This window comes from Excalfactoria chinensis, chromosome 21, assembly GCF_039878825.1.
Source record: "Excalfactoria chinensis isolate bCotChi1 chromosome 21, bCotChi1.hap2, whole genome shotgun sequence".
In the NCBI taxonomy this organism is placed as follows: domain Eukaryota; kingdom Metazoa; phylum Chordata; class Aves; order Galliformes; family Phasianidae; genus Excalfactoria; species Excalfactoria chinensis.
The window spans coordinates 2,578,693-2,599,432 of NC_092845.1; the positions used below are offsets into that span (position 1 = coordinate 2,578,693).

The window sequence follows — 20,740 nt, forward strand, 5'->3', positions numbered from 1 at the left end:
GGGAGCAGATTGGGCAGGTTCATGGGATTGACTGTAGGATCAGGATATTTCTAACATGATCGAGTACCTGAAAGCTGGAGTCAGCAAAGCTCCTCTTGGAAATAAGGTGTGCTATCACAGCCGTTACAGTGATTAAGTGCTAGCAGAGATCGCTGCTAAGAATGTGATAAATTCTCTGCAGCTTGACATCTCAAACCTAATTTAGATGTCTATAGAAGATGTCTGTGTCCTACCTGAACCTGATGTTAATGAGCTCCATGCAGGGATCGATGGCTGAAGTGTTTTACCCACACCATTACTCTCATAATGCCTTTCAGGCTAAAAGACCACGAAGTAAAGAAGTAATAATCACAAACAAAACCCAAACTTTCCTGTCTTATAATCCACTTTGGAGCTGCTCTCATTCATAATGGCCACAAGTCCTGAAAGTCAGGTATTATGAACGTGAGCTGGCTGAGGTTTTTCATTTAGAGCTTCTTGGACCTTCCCCATGGAGCAACTCTGGGTGCTGACAGAGGAGTCCATCTGATGAGATGTCTCTCTTTTCTCTCCCCAGCCTTGCAGCCCAACATCCTTTCCTTCCCCCAGCAGCAGGGCAGCCTTCTCCTCTCCCAGCCAGGACCCAGCCTGGCATCACAGGTAACATCCCCCACCGTATGCTGCCACCTGGGAAGCATCCATCCGTATATGTCACTGCTTCCTGAACGGCAATAGAAGTTGACCCTATGCATTTTTGTGGTTGTTTCACAGGCCGTGGGTCGCTCTGGGCTTCCTGGCTCATCTGTTGAACCCCACCTGGATGTACCCCAGCACCTGCAAGTGGCCAAGCACCTCACTCCATCCGGAGCATCCGAGGAACCCAGCGACCTGGAGGAGCTCGAGAAGTTCGCAAAGACTTTCAAACAAAGGCGGATCAAATTGGGGTTCACGCAGGTGAGCAGCTTCCTCTATAGGAACCACCGGTGTCACTCGGATGGGAACACGTTGGGCTGGGGTTGTTTGGGGTGGAGGAAGAGTGTATAGGGAATGGTAGATACAACGGTCGATGTAGGTTTGCTTTCTTTGGAATTGGAATATCCCCTTCCAAATGTGTTGTTTCCTGGCAGGGTGATGTTGGCCTTGCCATGGGGAAGCTCTATGGCAATGACTTCAGCCAGACCACCATTTCCCGCTTCGAGGCTCTCAACCTCAGCTTTAAGAACATGTGCAAGCTCAAACCTCTGCTGGAGAAGTGGCTGAGTGACGCGGGTAGGTAACATTCAATGCGTTTATTCACTTTATGAGGTGCCACAGTTCCCAGAAGGCAGCTGGAAATGAAAAGAACTTGTGAGCTTCAGTATCTTCCCTTTTCTCCTCCCTTAGAATCTGCTCCTTTGGATTCCTCCATGAGCACTCCCAGCTCCTACCCCTCCGTGAACGAGATGTTCGGACGGAAAAGGAAGAAGCGAACCAGCATTGAGACCAACATTCGCTCCACGCTGGAGAAAAGATTCCAAGATGTGAGGAGAGAATGTTTCAATGTGTTGGGAGCTCTCCATCGCTTTTCTGTTTGTTTTAATGGCAGGTTAGGAGCGTGCTTGGGAAGATGCCTCCTTGCCCTCTTCTCTTTGGGAGCTGCTGGGCGGCTCCTGTGGGGTGCAGGAAGGAACCAAGCATTGCTGCAAGTGCTCAGCTGTTTTGAGAGTGGGGCCTTTCAGTTCTTAAACATGAAGGTTTTCATGACAAATCACTACAAAGAGTGAACGGAGCTTTCGGTCAGTTGGGGCACATCATCCATTGAACGTTTTTCATCAGAACTCTTTCTGTTCAACCCTCTTTTTCCTGTTTTCTCCATCACTTCTGATCATGTCCAATTTTCCTCCTAAGGCTGTTGATGAGAACAAAAGGCAGTCGCTTTCAGGTCTTTCCAGGCAGTTCATTTTTTAGCTAGTTCATATTTGTAACAGGCAAGCTGCCTTAGCATCACCACGCTGGGTTGTTTTTCCCCCTGAAGTCTTCAACTCAGATCAAAAACCACAGAGCTAAAAGCTGTCAAAGTGTGCCAGAAAATGAGTGAGTCGGGGAAGAAAAAGAGGTTGGGGTATGTTTATAAACAGGGGATGGAGGAAGAAAGAGGTGAAATGGTTTTGTGAGGTGGTGCAGGGAGGTACAAACAGCACTCGGAGCTGCATCCTATAGCCGTGACCTTCCTCTCCAGCTGCTATTGAAGGTGCTGCTGGGTTCAAAGCATTGCATGCTTTGTGCAACAGCAGAGCCAGGCACTGTGACTCATCCCCGCTGATTCCATGGGATCTGATGTTGAATCAGAGGCGCTTTTCTGGTTCACGGCACGCGATCTCTCGTACAAATGTTTACCTTTTGCCTTAGAAGCAAATCTTCTGCCCTCTCCTGTTTACAACCCACCCCACCCTTGTCCAGCAGCATTGACACTGTAAGTCAGAGATCTCTGGGGCCTTCTTTAACCTCCTGCTATTTCTTAGCAGAACCCCAAGCCCAGCTCAGAGGAGATCTCCTTGATAGCAGAGCAGCTCTCCATGGAAAAAGAGGTGGTTCGGGTCTGGTTCTGCAACCGGCGCCAGAAGGAAAAACGGATCAGCTGCCCGATGCCATCCCCCATCAAATCGCCCATCTACAACTCCAGACTGGTGAGATACTTGGGGTTGAGGAGCCGACTTCCATCCATGCAGACAGCCCTCCAGTGGTCTTACCTGTCCCTCTCACACAATGCACGTTTCCATTTTAGCAAGAGTATTTTTCATTCCCAAGTAAGACAGAAGGAATGGTGAGAGTTAGTGGAAGCGCATCCTGTGAATGCATCATGCAAAGTGCTCATCAGTCACCCTGGCCAATGCATTGCCTGTAGTTGAAGTATCTCAGTTGGACTCCGGATGCCCCAGGCTTGCTTTGATTTACAGCCATCACATTAATAATAGTCATGTGAGAGTTCTTGCCCATGAAGAGCTCCTCATAGGAAATGGGGCTATTTGTGCTGAGACCTGAACAAGCTGGAGCACTGCTGAGAACATCCAGAGGGCAGCAGGTCCTACTGACTGGGCATCAGCCATTCCAGAAAGCCTCACCTCAGGCTTTTCCATAGCTGACATGTACATTTAGATCAGGCACTTGTAATACTCATTCTGCTTTCTTTGCATGACCCTGGGTGTGGGAGTTGTGTTTGTCCAACAGAGTATGAAGAGGTGTATGGGGGGGGGGATAGGAACTGTGCCTGGGGACATGAAGGAGCAGCTCTTTGGGATCCACACCCCCACTGCCATCTGCTGACTGCCTGCCTCTGCTCCTCCTCAGGTCTCTACCTCAGGGTCCTTGGGGCCCCTCTCTGTCAACCCGGTGCACAGCACCATGCCTGGGACAGGTAAGCCCTGACAAAGCACCTCACTCCCATTCCTCCCTCCTGTGCTCTTGCTCTCTGGCCACTTGGCTTCCAGGCCGTGATAACCCTGGGGAAGTATCCCAGCATAGTTTTGTCTGAGGGGTGAGAAGAGCAGAACCTTTTTCTTGGCTGGAACAAAGCCACAGAAAGCATCCCGGGTGCGCTAACACCTCCAAGATAATCCCATTGGGGTGCTGAGGTTTGGGAGCTGCACATCAAGCAGCCAAAGGAGGGCACTCCAGCACAGGGTGGGAGCAGGAGGCTGGAGGGGCTGGGGCAGAAGGGAGATCCCAGCCTCATTCTGCTCTCTCTGCTGTGCAGTAACATCATCGTGTTCCCCAGGGAACTCCAGCAGGCCCTCATCCCCTGGCAGTGCCCTCCACGCCAGCAGCCCCAGCACAGCCCAGAGCAACTCCAAAGCTGCCATGAACTCGTCCGGTTTCAACTCTTCAGGGTAAGGTGGGATGGGGGTGGACGTGGTGCAGTCCCATAGGTAGAACAGAAAAGCAGTGGGGCTTTGGGGCAGAGCGTGCAGCCCTGTAGAGGCACCAGCAACATGGAGCCACATGATGGCATGCCATTACACTCACAGGCTCCGAGCCTTCCTCGTTATATCACTGGTTGTGCCCCCACTGCTCTGCCCTCTTGCACCAATGGTTTCTGCTGCTTGCTGCACGTGGCATCACGGATGCTGCGTTCGGAGGAAGGCAGCTGAGAGCAGAGGGCACTGTGTGTAGCTGCTGGGCTTTGAGTCACGGATCAGCCCGTGCCATGACTCAGAGCTGTGCTTACGCAGAGGAAGCCCCGCAGCCAGGTGTGAGAACCAACAGCTCAGTGCAGGCGGCTGTTCAGATAGACAGGGGTTTGCTGTGAGCTTCCTGTAGGGCAAAGGAGGCTGCCAAGTCTGAGCAGGCACTCAGGCGGGATAGGAATGGGGTTTCTTTTGTTCCAAGGGGAAAAGTTACCCACGTGGTGATGGTAGCTCTGATTCACTGTGTCGCACGCAGATCTTGGTACCGATGGAACCAACCTACCTACCTCCACTGAGACCGCTCTGTCCTGTGTACGAGGGGCTCTGACCTCCAGCTATGGACCAACTTCAGGATCATTGCTTGGGGCAACATCTGGCAGCACGGTGCCTTCCAAGCACTGCCCAATGAAGGCCGTGCTTAGGGGAACCCCGAGCAGCAGAACTGCAGGGACTCAGGCTGCAGCTGACCTCCCCGAGGATCTGAACACCGACAGTGACATTTTAACTCTCTTCCATGCATTCATTCACTCCAAGAACGAGCCCTTGCTTAGCTCTATCAGCATGAAACACTGCCCTCTGCTTGCAAACCTCTGCGCTCACACCGGACTGCCCGGCAATCCCTCATCTGGAAGGATTCCTATGTCAGGACCCTCTTTTTTCCCCCCCACTCATTTCAGAGCTTCCCACGAGAAGGGTCTGCCATGCTGTTAGTGTCACGCACACGTACCAAACCCCCAAACTGAGCCGAGGTCACCCAGTTCATTTCACCAGAGACCCACGTCTAAATGGCAGCCTTGGTTTCCCATTGGCTTCCAAGGGCAACGACTGTGCTTTAGCCACCACCGCGCTTGCTTTGCTTTGAGCCCTCCTGCTTTCCTTCTGAGTTTTGTTGTTTTTTTTTTCTCTTCTTTCCCTCTTTTTTTTTTTTTTAATTAAATATTTTGCATTTTTTTTTTCCTTTTTTATTTTATTTTATTTTATTTTTTTTGCTTTAAAAAAAAACATTGCCTCCTTTTGCAAAACGTGTGTCCAGGTCTTATTATTGCTCCCAGCTGCCCAATGGAGGACGGCGCTGTTTGCAGCACCCCTGTGAGCTTCCAACTGCAGTGACCACACAGTCTGTTTGTATAGGTCTGATGGGACAAAGACAAGCATTGGCCATCCCTTCTTTCTGTCATTCATCCATTGGGCTTTGTATGATACCAAACCTGCAGGGCAGCGATGCAACGTGCTGGTTGCCCCATGCTGTAGAGGATGGAGCTGTTCTATTCTCTGCCCTCCTTCCTCCTTGCAGGAGGTTGCACTGCTCAGCTGTGAGAGCAGAGGGAGTTGGGTGCAAGAGATACCAAAGGGTGGGAAAGATTCCATATTGCTGGGGAGGTCGTGGTCGTGTCATGACTCTCCTCACACAAAGGGTTACGTATTTAATGCTGTTAAGTCAATGTGGATTCCTGGTTGGGTTGTCAATGGGCACAAGGCAGTGAAACCAGAGGAAATGGGTGTTCGGCTCACAGGTTGTAAATAGACATTTTTGGAGCTCTGGTTCTTTTTGTTGGTTTCTAATGGCTCTTTTTAGGCAAATGTGAGCTTTTTGTTTGGTTGGTTTCTTTCCCTAAGTAAAATCTCTCCTTCGACGCTTCTTCTTGGGGACAAAATGTATTCGATTCAGTTGTTTCTTATCCATCGGTGCTGTGTGATGAGGTGGTTGCCATGGGGGTCTGCGGGCTGCACGGGGGTCTGAGCTCCTTCACACAACACACTGAGCCCCACGTTGTGTATAGAACCCCATCTGCTGCTTCACGTGAGGTGTAGGGAATAGGGGCAGACGTTGATTGGAACGAGAGGGGAGTGAGAATGACAAGGGAACCTTTCTGTTTTGTTTTGGTTTTGTTTTGGAAAGAAATAGAAAGTATTTCCTTTTAAATATTAAACCTTTCAGCCGGAACGTTGAAACGAAACTTTGGTTGTGATTTAAAAGACGAAATGAATTCTTTCCTGCTGGGAAATTCAAAGGGGAGCACTGAGCCAACCTCTGCATGGCCATTCTGCATGGCAGTGCTTCCCCCTCAGCACTGTGCACAGCCCCATGCATGGTGTGGGGGGTGACCAATGGCTCCAATGTGATGCTGGGAATGCTGATGGGATAACGCATGGGATGAATGCATTGAGATGTGCGTGACGCCCTCTCTCATTTCCCAGCTCGATCCCTCACTTCCTGCATGAGCTGGGATGGATCACTTAATCTCTATTAGGTGATGGTGATGGCAATCCCTCCCTTCCCTCCTCCTGGCCCTCAACTGGTGCAAAACACAACAGCTCACAAGTGGCAAATGCGGCGCTGTGTTCTGCTCCCACCCCAGGGGGCATCAGTTATAGTAATGTTACAAAGCAGTGCTGTGAAAGCCTCGTGTTACCTCATAGGTAGGGGCTCAGGAGAGCGTTCTGATTGCCCTCATAACCCCATCCTGCACATTTAAACAGGCAGCCCCATGCTAACCCTATAGCTTAGCTCTAAGCACTGCTGTGTTCAGGGTCAGCTGATGGCACACTTCAACCCCTGGTAGAGGCTCATGGAGGTTTTCAAGCCAAAACGTGAGCCTGTTACCATACTTGGTAGTAAATGATGGCTTTTCCAGCTCTCCCACATCCATATGACAGCAGTGCAGGGAACAACTGCTCATGGTGGCAGTGAGAACTCCCATAATCTATAGGACAACCTGACCTGTTACCCATGCAGACTTCAGCTGTTGGTGCATTCCTATCTGAAATGCCTCTGGATCCTCTTGCTGCTGAGCATCGGGGATGTGACCCCATTCACCTCCTGCCTGCAGAATGGCTGTTCACAAGCTTGCTGGAGAAATGAGCTGATCCCTCCTAGCCCCACAATCAGGCTGAGGACGGAGCCAGAACTCAGCTGGCATCCTCAGAATGGGGTGGGAGCCCATCCAGGTGCTCAGGTGCACACAGGAGGTGCTACAGCATCACGAGTGACGTTCCTGCATGACCACTTGCAGCAACCAGAGCTGAGCAATGCGAACACAGAGCCAGCAGGCTGTGACCTGATCCACCCACAGGATCGAGCTCTGCCTGGTAGGGGCAGGACCAGGAATTGGATATTTTGCTATTGATTTCTTTGAACAGAGTGAGCTCAGTTTGGGGCAGCAGGGCTGTGCTCCCCACCCTCCCCAGCTCCCTCTGTGACCTGAGGGCTGTCCCGGAGCATCCTGAAGTGTCTCAGTGTCCCCTCCAGGTCCATCCCCGATGCTCACAGCCCTGGGGCTCACTTTCCTGGTGGTTGTAGTGCAGCACCCAACGCTCCTGCAGCTGAAATTCAGCCTCAATTTATGGATCTGGGTGGCTCTGGGTAGTGGAAGCCGAAGCCTGAGCTGCAATGGGACCCCTTGCAAAAGCACCCTGAGATGAGACACATAAGATTTGAGTGCTCAGTGCCACCACCTGCACGGAGCCCTGTGGCTGTAAGGAGGGCGTGGGGTTGTTGGGGACGCGGAGCTTCTTTCAGATGAACTTTTAAGCAAACTGAATGAAAACAGAACCAACACGGCGCTGACTCCGAGCAGCGTGGCCCTTCCTGGTTACTCACCTCTGTTCTGGTTCACTCTTCCTGTTCGGCGTGTTCCTGACACCTCCAGCGCATCCCTCCCCACTCTCCAGCCCCTATTTCCATCCCCTGTGAGCCCTCCCACCAGAACAACAACTCCACGACGGCGTTTGCGAAACCGGACAGAGAACGGCGGAACTCACCGGAAAGAAGAAAAAAGAAAGAAAGCTTAAAAAAAAAACAAAGTGTGTTTGGCGTCCCTATGGGGTGAGCGGAGGGCAGGAGGTGGGCGGGCAGAGGGAGGAGGGCAGGATAGGATAAAAGCAGCCGGAGCGCTCCGCACCGCCTCTCCGGGCTGAGCCGCTCCCGTAGAGCCGCGAGGGAGGGAGGGCCGCTCCGGGTGAGCAGCGGTGGTGCGGGTTGGAGGAGGAGGGGGGGGTCTGCCCAGCCCTGGGTACCACCCCCATCCCTGGGGTACTTGGGGCTGGATAGGGCGGCGGCGCGGTGATTGGGTTCGTTCCCACGCGGCTTGGGGCGGGGGAAGGAGGAAAGGCGTTTGGGGAAGCGGTGCTGAGAGGAGCCGGCTGCGTTCAGCCCAGCGCTGTGCTCGTGGGGAGGGTGCGAAGCTTTGGGTTTCGTGGACGCGGGTTAGGTGAGCATCCCTCGCTCACAGCTCCCTTTCTCTCCGTTCAGCAGGATGCTCCCCATCGCCCTCGAGGTGCTCGGCAGCCTCCTAGCCTGGCTGTGCCTCTATGCTGCTTTCTGCCTCTGGAACAGGCACCGCTCCCCCGAGTGGAACTGCCGCCTGGTCACCCTGCTTCATGGGGCCATCGCCACCTGCCTGTCCGGGTACATCGCCCTCTGGGACGGCCCTTGGCCTCTGAGCCACGCAGGTGTGTGTGGGGCCTCACCCTGACACGTCCTCACCTCATCCCACGGGTGGGGATCCGACTCCTTTTGCTGTCTGTCCTCTTGTGTGTGTTTTGGGGGCATGGCAAAGCTCCATCCAGCTCCATGCTTCTTCCTCAGCATCTCCTGCCTCGTGTTGTTGTCCTACCCAGGCACTTGCTGACGGTTCTCAGGTTGAATTTCATTGCGCTGCTGCTGTCAGGTGTGGCAATGTGTTGAACAGGCTCGATGCTGTTTGCATCTGGAAGGCTATAATAACTGCTGGCACCAGAGCGTGGGCTTCTGTTTGTGCTTTTCTATCATTAAATCTCTAATAGTTCTGCTGGTGGGGTCAGACACTCCCACCCTCCTTTCTAATAGGGTGGAGAGGGAGGGAGAAATGTGGTGTGGGCTGTTGGAGAGCAGAGTTGTGCATCCTGGTACTTTTCCCATAGGATAAGCTTGGAAAGCAAAGAGCAAAGCTTGCAACCTGTGATCTAGAAGAATATCTTGAGCGAGACCCCACGTTTACGCATGTTTTTCCTTTCAGGTTCACCAAACACCGCTCTCCAGGTCCACGTGCTGTCCCTGACACTGGGTTACTTCATCTTCGACCTGCTCTGGTGCTTGTACTTCCAGACAGAGGGAGACCTGATGCTGCTCCATCACACGCTGAGCATCTGCGGCATGGTGCTGGTGCTGGGGCTGGGCAAGTCTGCCACCGAGGTCAACGCAGTGGTGTTTGTCAGTGAGATCACCAACCCTCTGCTGCAGACCCGCTGGTTCCTGAGGGAGATGGGCCTCTACCATTCCTTCCTGGGGGAGGTGGTGGATTTCTGCTTCGTGCTCCTCTTCTTGGTGCTGCGCATTGGCGGAGGAGCTCTGATCATGTATGCTATGGTGACGGCCCCGGATCCCAACTGGATCCTCAAGGGGGGAGGCCTGGCCATGTACATTGTGTCCTTGGGGTTCATGGTTGAGATCTGCCGCTTTGTTAGGAGGAAGATGTTGAAAAAGTACCATTCCTGGATGCACCTGAGGAGTGTGGATGCACCTGTGAAAACAAATGGGCACTTGGCAGCTCACTGACAGTGGCTGTGGATGGGGCTTCAGCTGCTTGAGCCTGAAACTGTGACAACTCCTAAAAGTGGTGCGGAACTGACATCCTGGCATCGGCCCCAAGCCCTGGGGAAGATGGATGTTCACTCAGCAATGTGGGAAAGCTGACCAAATAGGGATTTCAGTGGGAACACAGGGAACACGGCCTGTCTGCTGAGCTGCTGTGCCTGAATGTTCCTTCTCTCAGCCTGCAGTGGGGCTGTGCTGGACCCATCCAATCCACAGCCCATAGTGATCACTGAGCGATCAGTGATTGTGTTGGAGGCAGTGTTATCTCACAGTGCACTTGGAATATCTGATCTGGAACATCTCACCCTCTCCTCAGTGGAGCCAGGTAGGGGTGTGACCCAGCCAAGATGTGCTCAGTATTGTTCTCTCTTCAAATGGGACAAAACACTGGACCACGTGCTTGAATGAGAGCTTGTGAACAAGGCTGAAGTGCCCATAGGGGGACATTGGGGTTGTCCTTGGTGTGATGTGCTGTGGTACGTGAGGGTGAGGCAATGTTCTACCTCATTGTTTTTAGCAATACATTTCCTTCCTTTTAATACTTGCATTTAAAGAGATATTGATCTTGGACAGCGCATACCTCTGTTCCTTGCAAACAAGAGTCTGGAACCAGACTTGTGCTGATCCACCTTCTCATGGAGCTCATCACCTCACCTTGCACTGCTTTCAGAAGCTCGGGTGCTGTGTGTGTGAGGGCTGACAGAGCAGAACCCTCTCTGGATGCTTTGCCTGTCCTGGAGCTGACTTGCAGCAGGCCAGGAATTCTGAATGCAAGGCTGATAGGAGTCTGGTGTTTATTTCCAGTGACGTTGAGGTGGATCTCAGTGTGACATCACTCCATACAGTTCTCAGCATATGGATCAGTTCTCTTCTTTACCTCTCAGAATCATGGTTCTGACTTTCCCCTGGGGTTGTAATGTGAATTTCCCTTGACTTGTGTAGCAGCATCCTGCTGGAGCTCGAGAGCTCCTGGTGGCCTTTAACCACATGTGTCACTGCTGTGGGTTTGCAAGAGGGGAGAGGTTGTGTCACCTCTCTGCCCTTATCTTGCTAGCTGGGCTCTGCTCAGCACTGATAGCTGGGCTGCAAGGTGTCTGGAGAGATAAAAGCTAATAGCATGAATGAACTCGACTTTAGGTGTGTCTTCTGGATGCCACCCAGACCCCAGGCACACAGCAGGTCCATGGGGCCGGGCAGATGGAGCCTGGTGCTCCTGGGGGGAGGGCAATTTGGAGTCATGGGTTGCTGTCAGAGCTCCCCAGGGTGATCAGCCTTCCAATAAAGTTGCATTCTCATTTTAAAAGGGAATGGTTGCTTTAACATTCTTTTGTTCTGGATCTGATGGAGGCAGCTGGAGCTAACCAGGCTGGGCTGGATGGGGCAGCCTGGTCTGGTGGTTGGAACCCTGCTGTACCCTGGTTCTTCTATGCAGAACAGCTAACTGCAGTGCCTCTGTGGGGTGGGAAGCAACGTGCCTTCAGGTGGTTGTGGCTGTGTCTCGATTCAGGCATTGCTTTAGTGTTAAACCTCTGCTGTGATGCTGGAAGGGCATCTGGCTCCACCCCCACCATCCCATTGCATTTCCTATTAGCTGACCTTGGAAAGAATGTGATTTTCCTATTGCTGGCACCTGACTTTTTTCTTCTGTTAAACACCTGTGGGGGGATTTATCATCACAGAAAGTGAGCACTGCTGTGCAAATGGTTGTCAGCAGAGGTTTCTGTCCTGGGCTGTTTGTCTGCAGGCAAAGTGAACTCATTGGGATTGCTGACTGTGCAACAAAGCAAAGAAGGAAATGAGTGGATGCGCTGCACCTCGCTGCTGCTGCCATCCATTGGGTGAGATTTAACGTGCCACCTCTCAGCTCGGTGCCTACGGTTTGTTTGTGTCATATGACCCAGGGGAGAAAAAAACAACACCCAGCTCCTCTGTAAGTGACCTCTAGCAATAAATGATCCTCTGAAGGCTTCGAGTTTGGAGTCTCGGGGTTTTCTAGGGCTGTGATCATTGCTGCTGCTCCCACCTCGGCGAACAGGTTGCTCTTTACCCTGAGCTGCACGCCAGCACAGCTCCATTCCGTTTGTTATTGAGGCTGCTACAGCCGGCCCGGCAAAGGCGGAGGAAAGATGCGATCCGGCAGAGCGACGAGCGTGCCGGTCGCGTCAGTAAGGATGCCGGGGGCCGTGCGCTCTCAGCCGGCGGGGACAGCCGGCTCCATCCCCTCCCCGTGGTGACTGCCGTCCCTCCTCCCCGCCGCCAGGTGCCCCCCGCCCGCCGTCTCCGCTTCCTCTTCCCGGCGGCCCCATTGCCGCGACGGCGGCGCTCGGAGCGGTGGGTCCGGCAACGCCGGGGCTGCAGGTGGGTGCGGGGATGCGGGACGGGTTCGGTCCGGTTGCGGGGTTCTGTTTTACAGCGGTGCGTCTGTGTGCTGGGCTTCTCCGGGTATTGAGACGCGTTTAATAGCTCTACAGCCTGCTTTCACCCTCCCCCCCTCCAGCGCTGCTGATAGAATCAACCCTCTTTGAAAGAAGAAATGGTGAGGATAATAATGTCATCGTTGCGCTTTTTAAAGGATGTTGCCCTTTTCGGAGGCGTGATTCATAGATGCAATACATACCGTGTATCCTAAGGGCAAGCATTTAGTTTTGAGGCATGATTGGAAGAAGCCCCCACCTTTTGGGTGTAGGGAGATGTGTAAATGTCGCTCCTCCTCTCCTGGTGCTCCGCTCCCTTCCGTCGCTCTGGATTCCTCCTGCCTCACCCACCCTGAGCCGGGCGCCTCGAGCTCTGCTGCTGTCACCGGTCGGAGCGGTTCGTCGTGTCCGTGTTTCATCTCCCCGTGCTCCCATTAGAACATAATGGTTTTGTTTATCCCGCCCGAGCCCTGCTGGTGACGCTCAGAACAGGCCGGGCTGGACGGCTGTGAGTCAGCCCCGACCCCGCACCACGTGCGGTTCTCCCGGTGTATCCCAACTCCAACGGGACCGGTGGCACTCGGTGACACAGCTGTGACACGGCTGGAAGAGGTGCCATGACTCAGCTCCATCTGAGCTCTCAGTCTCGTATTACATACCTCGTATTCCAGGTGTGTGGGCATCACCGCTGACCCTTTGGCATCTCACAGGTTTGAAGGTCTTAGTGCCACGAAAAAGGGCGTGAGATCCACAGGTGGGAGAGCTCAGCCCCATCTCACTCCTCTTTTCACCACCCCTATTCATCCCTGCAGAGGGGACAGTGGGATGGGAAGAGTAGTTAGCATTGGATCTAGCAGGACACCACATGGTGTGGGGGCACCAGCTTATCCCAGCATGTCCAGCATTGTGGTGTACACTGATGTGATCAAATTTTAGAGCTCCTGATGCCTTTTTATCCTCCCATCCCCATACCAGGATGCTGCTTGCCCTGCCCCTGCGGGCAGCCTGCAGCCTGCTGGCCTGGCTTTCCCTCTACGCCTGGTTCTGCCATCGCTACAAGCACCGGAGCTATGAATGGAGCTGCAGGCTGGTCACACTGACCCACGGCATCCTTGCTACGTGTCTCTCTGCTTACATTGGCTTTATCGACGGCCCCTGGCCTCTGAGTCACCCAGGTGAGTGGCAAGAGTTGTGGTGCTGAGTCCCCCAGGTGGGTAATGGCACATGGTGGGATTTTCCTGTCACCCCGGTATGGATGCTGGGATGCAGCACGGGCATGTTTGAGAAACACTGTTTGCAGTGACATCTGATTATGTGTTACCAAAAGCACTGGGGAGATGGGGAGAGTGCTGCTGTGTTCTGCTGCTTTCATGCCTTCCCCAGCTGCAGAGTGCATGGTTGCATTGTGTGGCCATTACATATGTGCAGCTGTCACTAACAACTGTAGGACTGTGGCTTGGCTGGTGTCTCCAGCAGAGCCGTGACCAGCCATGCTGAGGGAAAATCCCCCCCCCTACTGCAGATCCCACCTCATTACTTCTGTGCCCTAACGCTGTGCCTGGTATCTTCATTGCAGGATCTCCAAACACAACCCTGCAGGTTCACGGGCTGTGCCTGAGCCTGGGCTACTTCCTCTTCGACCTCTGCTGGTGTGTGTACTTCCAGACGGAGGGTGCCCTGATGCTGGCCCACCACCTGGTGAGCATTGTGGGCATCGCCGCGTCGCTGGTGCTCGGTGAGTCGGCCGCCGAGGTCAACGCAGTCATCTTTGGCAGCGAGATCACCAACCCACTGCTGCAAGCTCGCTGGTTCCTCAAGGAGATGGGCTGCTACCACAGCCTCGTTGGGGACATGGTGGACTTCTTCTTTGTGGTGCTTTTCACTGGGGTGCGGATCGGAGTGGGGGCCTGGCTGATGTACTGCGAGCTGGCCTCGCCAAAGCCCCGCTGGTACATCAAGCTGGGTGGTGTTATCATGTACGTCGTCTCCTGGGTCTTCATGGTCAGCATCTGCCGCTTCGCCCGGAGGAAGAGCATGAAGAAGTACCACGAGTGGAGAAGCCAGAGGAGCGAGGAGCTGAGCTTGAGAACCAACGGACATCTGAAAAGCCACTGATGCTGAGTAAGGACTTCCTTGAGCTCACGGGCTGGCAAGGAGGGGATCGTGCCTGAGATGCCGCTGTTGGGAGAGAAGCCAGCACACGTTGGCAGCTCTGGAGCCAAACTTATTCCTGGCATAACTCCATTGAAATCGGTGGAGCTATGCCATGGGATCTGCAATGCTTGGCCTGGCAGAGGCTGGCTCAGCACGTGCGTAAGCACACCTTAAATTATATGATGGAAAGAAGGGCTACTGTTACCTCCTAAACACAACTGGTCCAGCAGCGCAGGTGTACATAGCAGTGCTAGCAGCTCGCTCCTTCAGCACTGGTGTGATCTTGGAAGAAATGGGAATATAGCACTAGATGTTGGTGTTCCATGTTCTGTACAGTCTAGGCAGCTAGATGACTCTTTGTCCTGCTAGGAAGAAGCATGTTGGAGTGTTTAGTGGGTGCTGGGGTTTCTGGCTCATCCTTCAGCCTGTTGGGTGACCTTGGGCGAGTCACTGAACTTCCTAACCCTGTGCCTCATTTCCCCATGTGTGAATGGGGGGGGGGTGAAGGGTCCACCTGTTGTGCACTTTCAGACCTTTACTCGAGGGGTGCTATAGAAACACAAAACGATGGTTGTCTCCACTTTGTTCTTTATCTCCATGTTTCCTTTGGGAGAAGTGGTGGTGGTTGAGCTACCCTTCCTAATTCCATTCTGTCACTTATTTGCTAACGTAAGGATAACTTGTTTTCCAGTGGTGTCAGCAGCTCTGCTCAGTGTGAGCGCCTTGCAGGACTTGGTGCTCTGAACCCAAAAGGTGCCACCCTTGATGTGGATCAATGTGGGGACTTTCTCCCTCCTCTTCACCCTGACTGTTAAAGCTCTCCAGCCACACATTCCTGCCTTTAGCTCTCTGGGTGAGCAGCGTTATCCTTTAGCAGGAGCCCCATTAGGACTTGCAGTGATTGCTTTTGGGGTGGATCTCTCACACGGGCACGTCTATCTGCACAATGGCAGCTCCTCTTTGCTGTGCATGTTGGTCATTCCAGATTCAGCTCAGCATATCTGAACCCAGAGGCTGCTGTGGCACTTAGAGATAGCAGAGCACTGTAGGTGCTGGGAAAGTGACTGGAGAATGCAGCTCACTTAGAATGAGCATCGATGTTCTCCCCCAGGACTGTAGGGATGTGTTTTGACATCCTGGGATGTGTGGTTAGGGAACGTCCAGAACACATCCCCAAAACATGCTGGTTAGGGTGGGATGTTACAAAGCAAGGCTTGTCACCTGCCTGTTGGGCTCCAGCATGGAATCCCAGCCCCCAGGTAGAGGTACAAAGCTGTATGGAGCACATGGTGGGATCTGCCTTCAGGCCAGCTTGCAGGCTGTAAAAGGGAGCTGCAGAACTAGAGTGAAATAATAACTTGTGTTTGAATTACTGTGTAATAGCAACTAATGTTCCACCAGTGAATGGTGTAGATGCTTTGTATGATGTTTTATAAAATAAAGGTTATTTAATTACTCGAGGAATCTGGTTGATGTCTTTGGGTTGCAGCCCTTCTGCACGGGTTGGCGTTGCCATTGGAAATCGTGTTTGATGTCAGAAGGTGAAGGTCTGTTCAGTGTAACTGATGGGAAATAACATTATTCTTCTCCTCCTCGGGTTTTACCCCAGTAACAAATCCCTTTTCCAATCGGAGGACGTTGATTCAAGCAGAAGCAAGAAGACTCCATGGCAGCGCTCACAGCAGCTTTGCCCTTACACATGCTGCTGCTGCTTTAATTATGCTGATGTGGAAAGAAAAGCTTAGTGCTATAAAAACACTCGCTGTGGCGTGGCTTATCCAGGTTTAGGCACCGTAATACGCTGTCACAGTGGTAGATTAGCCTATCTGTGCCTCAACAAAGGCAGCAAAGTATTGCATGTGTCCCAGTGACTTAAAGCAGAGAGCGGCCCTGCATGCAATTCCAGTGGGCTGGATGCAAAACAAGCTGCTTGTCTCTATAGGAAGCAAACCGTGTGCCTGTGTTAAGGCATGAGATGCTGAAAGGCACGGTGTGGAAAGTGAGCAAAGCAACAAAATCAGAAGACTTCAGTTTTTATGATGGAGCTCAGCAAAGCTCAGCGATGAGACCTGCAGCTCTGTGTCAGGGCATGCTGCTTTACAAAGCTGTCTGTCCTTACATTGAGGTCTGCAGGGGATGCTCCGTTGGGAGCAATGAGCGGCCCTACAAGGTTCCCCCAGCAGGTGGCATCAGGGCCCCGGCTGAGCCCGGAGCCGGGCAGGGAGGCGGATCTGCACAGCTCTGCTGCTAACCCTTCACAGTCCCATATGACGGACCCCCAAGGATCTGTCCTTTATCTTCCCACCTTTTAAGACAGGTTAAGAATCGGTAGTTGATAAGACTCAGCATTCCTCCTGAGCTGAGCTGTTCTGCTCTGGGCTCTATGAGACAGCTGGGACGGAGTGCTGGGATGCAGCCCTATGGCTTTGCTGGGGGTCCAGGTTCAGATGGCAGCACTAGCCCTAATTGCGGGGCTCAGGGAAGGCTTTGCAGACCACAACCCATTCTAATTGCACAGCCTAATTGCTTATTGATTTCCCCCCGAAGAATAAAAGCAATAAAGAAGTGCTGAGGCCTAATATGCCAATGCCTGCAGTGAGATGGATCTCCCAGCCCTCCTCTCTTTGGGTGCACGGAGGGATTTATTGCATAGAAGGTGCAGAAAAGGAAGCTGCCATGGGTAGGGACCGCAGGGCTGGAGGCTCTGATGGATTCACGTCAGCGCTCCTCTCTTTTTTCCTCTTTCTTCCCCCAAAAGGAAGCCGGGGAAGGAAGCACAGATTGCTCTGCGTGTCTGCACCGAGTGCCGTTTAGAAGATGATTTCATCCCACGCTTCCCCTCTTTGCTCCCAACTTCTCCAAAACAACAAACCCATCAAAGCGGACCTCTCGTTTCTCTCCGGACCAGCCTCAACACCCCGTTGAGAGCACAGCGTACGGGTCGGTTCGCTTAGGAGAAGGGAGAAGCCTTTCCGTATCGAAACGCTCGGTGGGACATCGCTCTGTTTGCACCGCGGGATCTCTTTGCGCAGGAGCAGGCGGAGGGATACAGCGGATACCGGCGGAGGAGGAGTGTTGCTCGGCCCCGCTCAGCGCAGGCTCCGCCGGGACGCGCCGCTCCCAGCCGCGCCGGAACAGGAGGGGCGCGGCTCGCTCTCTGTCTCTCTCTCGCAGCCGCAGGACTTTGCCCGTAGAAGCGCAGGCCGAAAAGAGAACGGAGCCATCCCGCCCGGGGACGGGCACGGGCCGGGCATGGCCCCGCGGGCCTAAAGGCGGCGGCAGGCAGCGGCCCACCCCCCCCGCCCTGCCCGCCCCGCTCGGGCCGCCGGCTGGCGGTGGGTCGGGGCGGGCGGCAGCGGGTATGGGCGGCGGGAGCTGAGCGGCCTGCAGGGAGCACCGCGAGCCCGAGCTGCCCCTCAGGAGCTGCCCTGAAGGCAGCGCGGCTGGTGGGCTGTTCTGCTGAACTTTGGTGTTTTGTTTTTTTTCCTCGGGTTGGATATTGAGCGAGTGCGCCAAGAGTTGGGGATTCTCTTTTGGTTTTTTTCTTCTTTATTTTTTTTTTGTTTCTTTTTTTTTTCTCCTTCTCAACTGTTTTTCTCAGTGCATGCCTCCCCCGAAGCGGGGCTGCTTGTTGGGCCTCGGGGCGGCGTGGGGCCGGTCCGCACTGACAGCCCCGCAGTGATCGTACCATGTAAATTGGATCACACGAGCTCTGGGCAGAGGCTCCAATGAGTGGCACACAGCCCGCAACCACGGACAGGTCAGTAGTCGGGAATCGTTCCCATTCCGGGCTATGATTCGAGTGACAGCGTTGAAAGATGGGCTGAGGAAAACGAGATGGGATGGGGGGGTTGATGGGGGATTGCTTTGGGATTTGCAATGCTTCGTGTCCTGCTGCTTGCAGCTCCTCACTAAGCATCTTATAGCGTCGGTAGAGCAACCAGCGCTGGGTGCTGCCCGTAGATGTGCAGCCATCCATCTCTGATGCTGCCGGGGTCAGCCCAGGTGAGGCTGCGCTGCTCAGCCCTCCTGCCTCCCGTTGTTCTCCATTGGGAAGGGTGGAAAAAATAGGTTTTCTATTTAAAAGAGACATCAATGGAGCAGGGATGGGGCTGTGGGTGCTATAGGGAGCTTGTGGTGAGCTGGGAGCCATGTCCAGGCTTCATATGTGTCCCTTTGCATGGGTTTTGTCCTTGGAGATGAGCTGGATAAAGACCCCGAGCCTTTATCACAGTGTATGCATATGAATGTTGGCAGGTACGTGTTCCTGAGTTGCATCCTGAGTTGCAGGCTGCTCTCATGTGTGTGAGGCAGGTTGCAGGGCACTGAGAGGAGCATTGGGATTCTCATAGGCAGGGCAGCTGAGCTCTGCGTGAGGACGGGGAGCTGAACTTGCTGGTTGGTAACAACCAAATACTTTCCGTTATTGAATCGGGATGGCCAAATTGAAAACGGAGCACAGCCCAAAAAAAAAGGGGGGGGGGGAAAGAAGTCTCCATTTCCTTTTGCCTTCGGTCACGTGGAGGGGATGTTTGTGTTCAGTGCTCTGTGGGGGCTCTGGATCAGAGGACCTTTAATGCCAGGTAAGGAGGCATTAAAGGGACCCCCCCCCCATAGTTCTGAGGGGGGCTCAACCCTGATGCCCATTCATTTCCTGGTGCAGCTTCCATAGCTGGATGTGGTGCCCGTGCCTCTGCTTGCTGCCTGCGCTGTGTTGCATTCTTTGGTCACTGTTGCGTTGGTGAAAGCTTGTTTTCCCCTTATGCCCAACATCTGTACTGCCTCTTTATGTCTGGTTCTCAAGGGTGGAATGTAAAGCAGGTGCAATATAAATAAACCTGGCGCTTCTGGTGTCATTAGAGCCACACGTGTCATGTGATGGGTTTAATTCTCCCTTTATTTATCAGTGACCTTCCTCAGTGCAGTCAGGTTGGGAGCTGCCTTAAAAACATAACAACAGAACTCAGCTTGCATCTGTGCCAAAGGTGTTTGGAAAGTAACAGGGCAGCACAGGGCCTGCTTTTTTCTAGCTTTGCATGCTTGCCTTTTAGGTTTGTGGAGCCTCTTAAGACAGCAGGTTGCACTTGTCCCATCCTTAGTGTGCTCTGTGTCCTCTTGGAGGTGGTGTGATGTATGGCAGTAAAGCACACGTGAATCAGAAGGGAAGCAGAAATGGGCATTGCTGCTCTGTAGGCAGTGTGATGAATGGCATTCTCATTCATGGGATTTCTGTTTCGTCTCATGGTGTTTTCTCCTTTTTCCCAGCGGATCTCAGTATCTGAGACTGCTGGAATTGTTTTCTTTGGGCATTAAACCCAGCTTGTGTTGCTAATGGTTGTGCTGTATCCCCAGGTGGGGCTCTGTTACTCAAAGCAGTGTTGTTTTCTTACCTCTTCTTCCTCTAGCATCTTAAGGTTGGAGGATTGTGAGTGGTTGGGCACTGGGTGCAGCCCCAGCTATTGAGCACAGAGCCCACAGATGCTGAGGCTATGAGAGCATCACGAGGCTCAGCAAAGCCAATGGAGAAGAGTCTGATAGGGGCCAGACCTGACCAGCTCCTCTGCTGCTGGAGAAAGAAGGTGATCTTATAAAGCAGTGCTAAGAGGTTAGAAATGAGCACACGAGCAGCAAGCGGCCCAGGATGGCAGTGGTGTGAGCCAGCCCTCCCAGCCCTCACATTCACTTCCTCCTTCTCTCAGGAAGTTCTTTGACTTTCTCAGCTGCTGCTTTTCATAACCCAGCTGCCCAGCAGGCCGTATCTCACGGTTCATCTGCAGCCTCACTGCTCTGACGCTTCGTGTTTGCAAACACTTACACCCTCTTAATGTAACACTCTCCTTGCTGTGCTTGTGTTTGTTCAGAGGGTGGCATTTCTCTTAAGCCAGTAAGTCTCGGGGTGGGCATCTGCACTTGAGCTCTTTCAGTTGATGAGGGAAAACAGGGCCATTGAGAGGACATCCAGGAGGTGTCTCAGACAGGTCAGGGGTTGATAGAGCTCCTGCTCTTCCACTCTGGATACAGGAGGGGTTTGCTGTGCTGTTAGCCTGCAGGTTTCCACCTCGGTTCAGCCCTGTGCTCCTGTCTTATTACATGGGCTGCATTTCTGGTGCTGGGGCTGGAGATGGGGTTGGACTGTGCTCTGAGGACCCTGCAATGGGTACAGCATTGGGCTGCCAGTGCTGGAGGAGGGCTGTGTGCCGTGGGGGGGCTGCCCCACTGTGCTGCCTTGGGGCATTGCTGCACAGCCACAGCTGGTGATGCATGGCAGGGTGAGATAAGGGCTGTGTTCTTTGCAAGGGCGTGCTGGGCTGGGATGGAGCTCAGCCATTTGCAGGCTCTGGTTGGCTGCTGAAGGATGATCAACACGCTGTTGCTGTATCCTGTTATGACACCAAAGAAACATTTGTGTACCATTAATATATATGTATATATGTGTGTGTTTGTCTCATAGTTAG

General features: G+C 53.2%; 4 protein-coding genes across 11 annotated transcripts in view; all 4 read left to right on the plus strand.

The window, feature by feature from the left end:
• POU2F3 (POU class 2 homeobox 3) overlaps positions 1-4,514 on the plus strand; it is a 32,779-nt gene extending 28,265 nt beyond the window's left edge. Inside the window, exons 7-14 of the mRNA XM_072354984.1 lie at positions 557-639; positions 751-933; positions 1,107-1,248; positions 1,363-1,499; positions 2,484-2,645; positions 3,307-3,373; positions 3,713-3,845; positions 4,399-4,514. Of these exons, the coding sequence (XP_072211085.1) occupies positions 557-639; positions 751-933; positions 1,107-1,248; positions 1,363-1,499; positions 2,484-2,645; positions 3,307-3,373; positions 3,713-3,845; positions 4,399-4,438 (947 nt within the window). The 3' untranslated portion in view covers positions 4,439-4,514. The remainder of the gene's footprint in view (positions 1-556; positions 640-750; positions 934-1,106; positions 1,249-1,362; positions 1,500-2,483; positions 2,646-3,306; positions 3,374-3,712; positions 3,846-4,398) is intronic.
• A 3,509-nt stretch (positions 4,515-8,023) lies between these two features.
• Positions 8,024-11,466, plus strand: LOC140261480 (TLC domain-containing protein 5-like). 4 transcript variants are annotated; one of them, XM_072354953.1, is made up of 3 exons: positions 8,024-8,101; positions 8,395-8,594; positions 9,140-11,466. In XM_072354953.1, exons 2-3 carry the CDS (start codon positions 8,399-8,401, stop codon positions 9,676-9,678), a joined length of 735 nt encoding a protein of 244 aa, XP_072211054.1. In that variant the 5' UTR covers positions 8,024-8,101; positions 8,395-8,398; the 3' UTR covers positions 9,679-11,466. The 4 variants fall into 4 exon arrangements, with proteins under 4 accessions (XP_072211054.1, XP_072211056.1, XP_072211055.1 ...); XM_072354955.1 differs by having other exon boundaries at positions 8,071-8,101; positions 8,398-8,594; XM_072354954.1 differs by lacking the exon at positions 8,024-8,101 and adding an exon at positions 8,220-8,319 and having other exon boundaries at positions 8,398-8,594.
• A 262-nt stretch (positions 11,467-11,728) lies between these two features.
• Positions 11,729-15,742, plus strand: LOC140261453 (TLC domain-containing protein 5-like). 3 transcript variants are annotated; one of them, XM_072354880.1, is made up of 3 exons: positions 11,729-12,075; positions 13,107-13,306; positions 13,708-15,742. In XM_072354880.1, the coding sequence occupies exons 2-3, from the start codon at positions 13,108-13,110 to the stop codon at positions 14,244-14,246; spliced, it is 738 nt and encodes a 245-aa protein (XP_072210981.1). In that variant the 5' UTR covers positions 11,729-12,075; position 13,107; the 3' UTR covers positions 14,247-15,742. The 3 variants fall into 3 exon arrangements, with proteins under 3 accessions (XP_072210981.1, XP_072210982.1, XP_072210983.1); XM_072354881.1 differs by having other exon boundaries at positions 12,032-12,075; positions 12,215-13,306; positions 13,708-15,736; XM_072354882.1 differs by lacking the exon at positions 11,729-12,075 and adding an exon at positions 12,842-12,885 and having other exon boundaries at positions 13,708-15,736.
• Positions 15,743-17,868: 2,126 nt separating this feature from the next.
• ARHGEF12 (Rho guanine nucleotide exchange factor 12) overlaps positions 17,869-20,740 on the plus strand; it is a 61,826-nt gene continuing 58,954 nt past the window's right edge. For all 3 annotated transcript variants that reach the window (XM_072354689.1, XM_072354691.1, XM_072354692.1), the window contains exon 1: positions 17,869-18,045. In XM_072354689.1, coding sequence (XP_072210790.1) covers positions 18,014-18,045 — 32 coding nt within the window. In that variant the 5' untranslated portion in view covers positions 17,869-18,013. The remainder of the gene's footprint in view (positions 18,046-20,740) is intronic.

Bases quoted from the DNA above. Each gene is read 5' to 3' on its own strand.
- LOC140261480 (XM_072354953.1), top strand. From the start codon at position 8,399: ATGCTCCCCATCGCCCTCGAGGTGCTCGGCAGCCTCCTAGCCTGGCTG. The intron at 8,595-9,139 runs GTGTGTGTGGGG...TTTTCCTTTCAG, and splicing joins TTGGCCTCTGAGCCACGCAG to GTTCACCAAACACCGCTCTC.
- LOC140261453 (XM_072354880.1), top strand. From the start codon at position 13,108: ATGCTGCTTGCCCTGCCCCTGCGGGCAGCCTGCAGCCTGCTGGCCTGG. The intron at 13,307-13,707 runs GTGAGTGGCAAG...TCTTCATTGCAG, and splicing joins CTGGCCTCTGAGTCACCCAG to GATCTCCAAACACAACCCTG.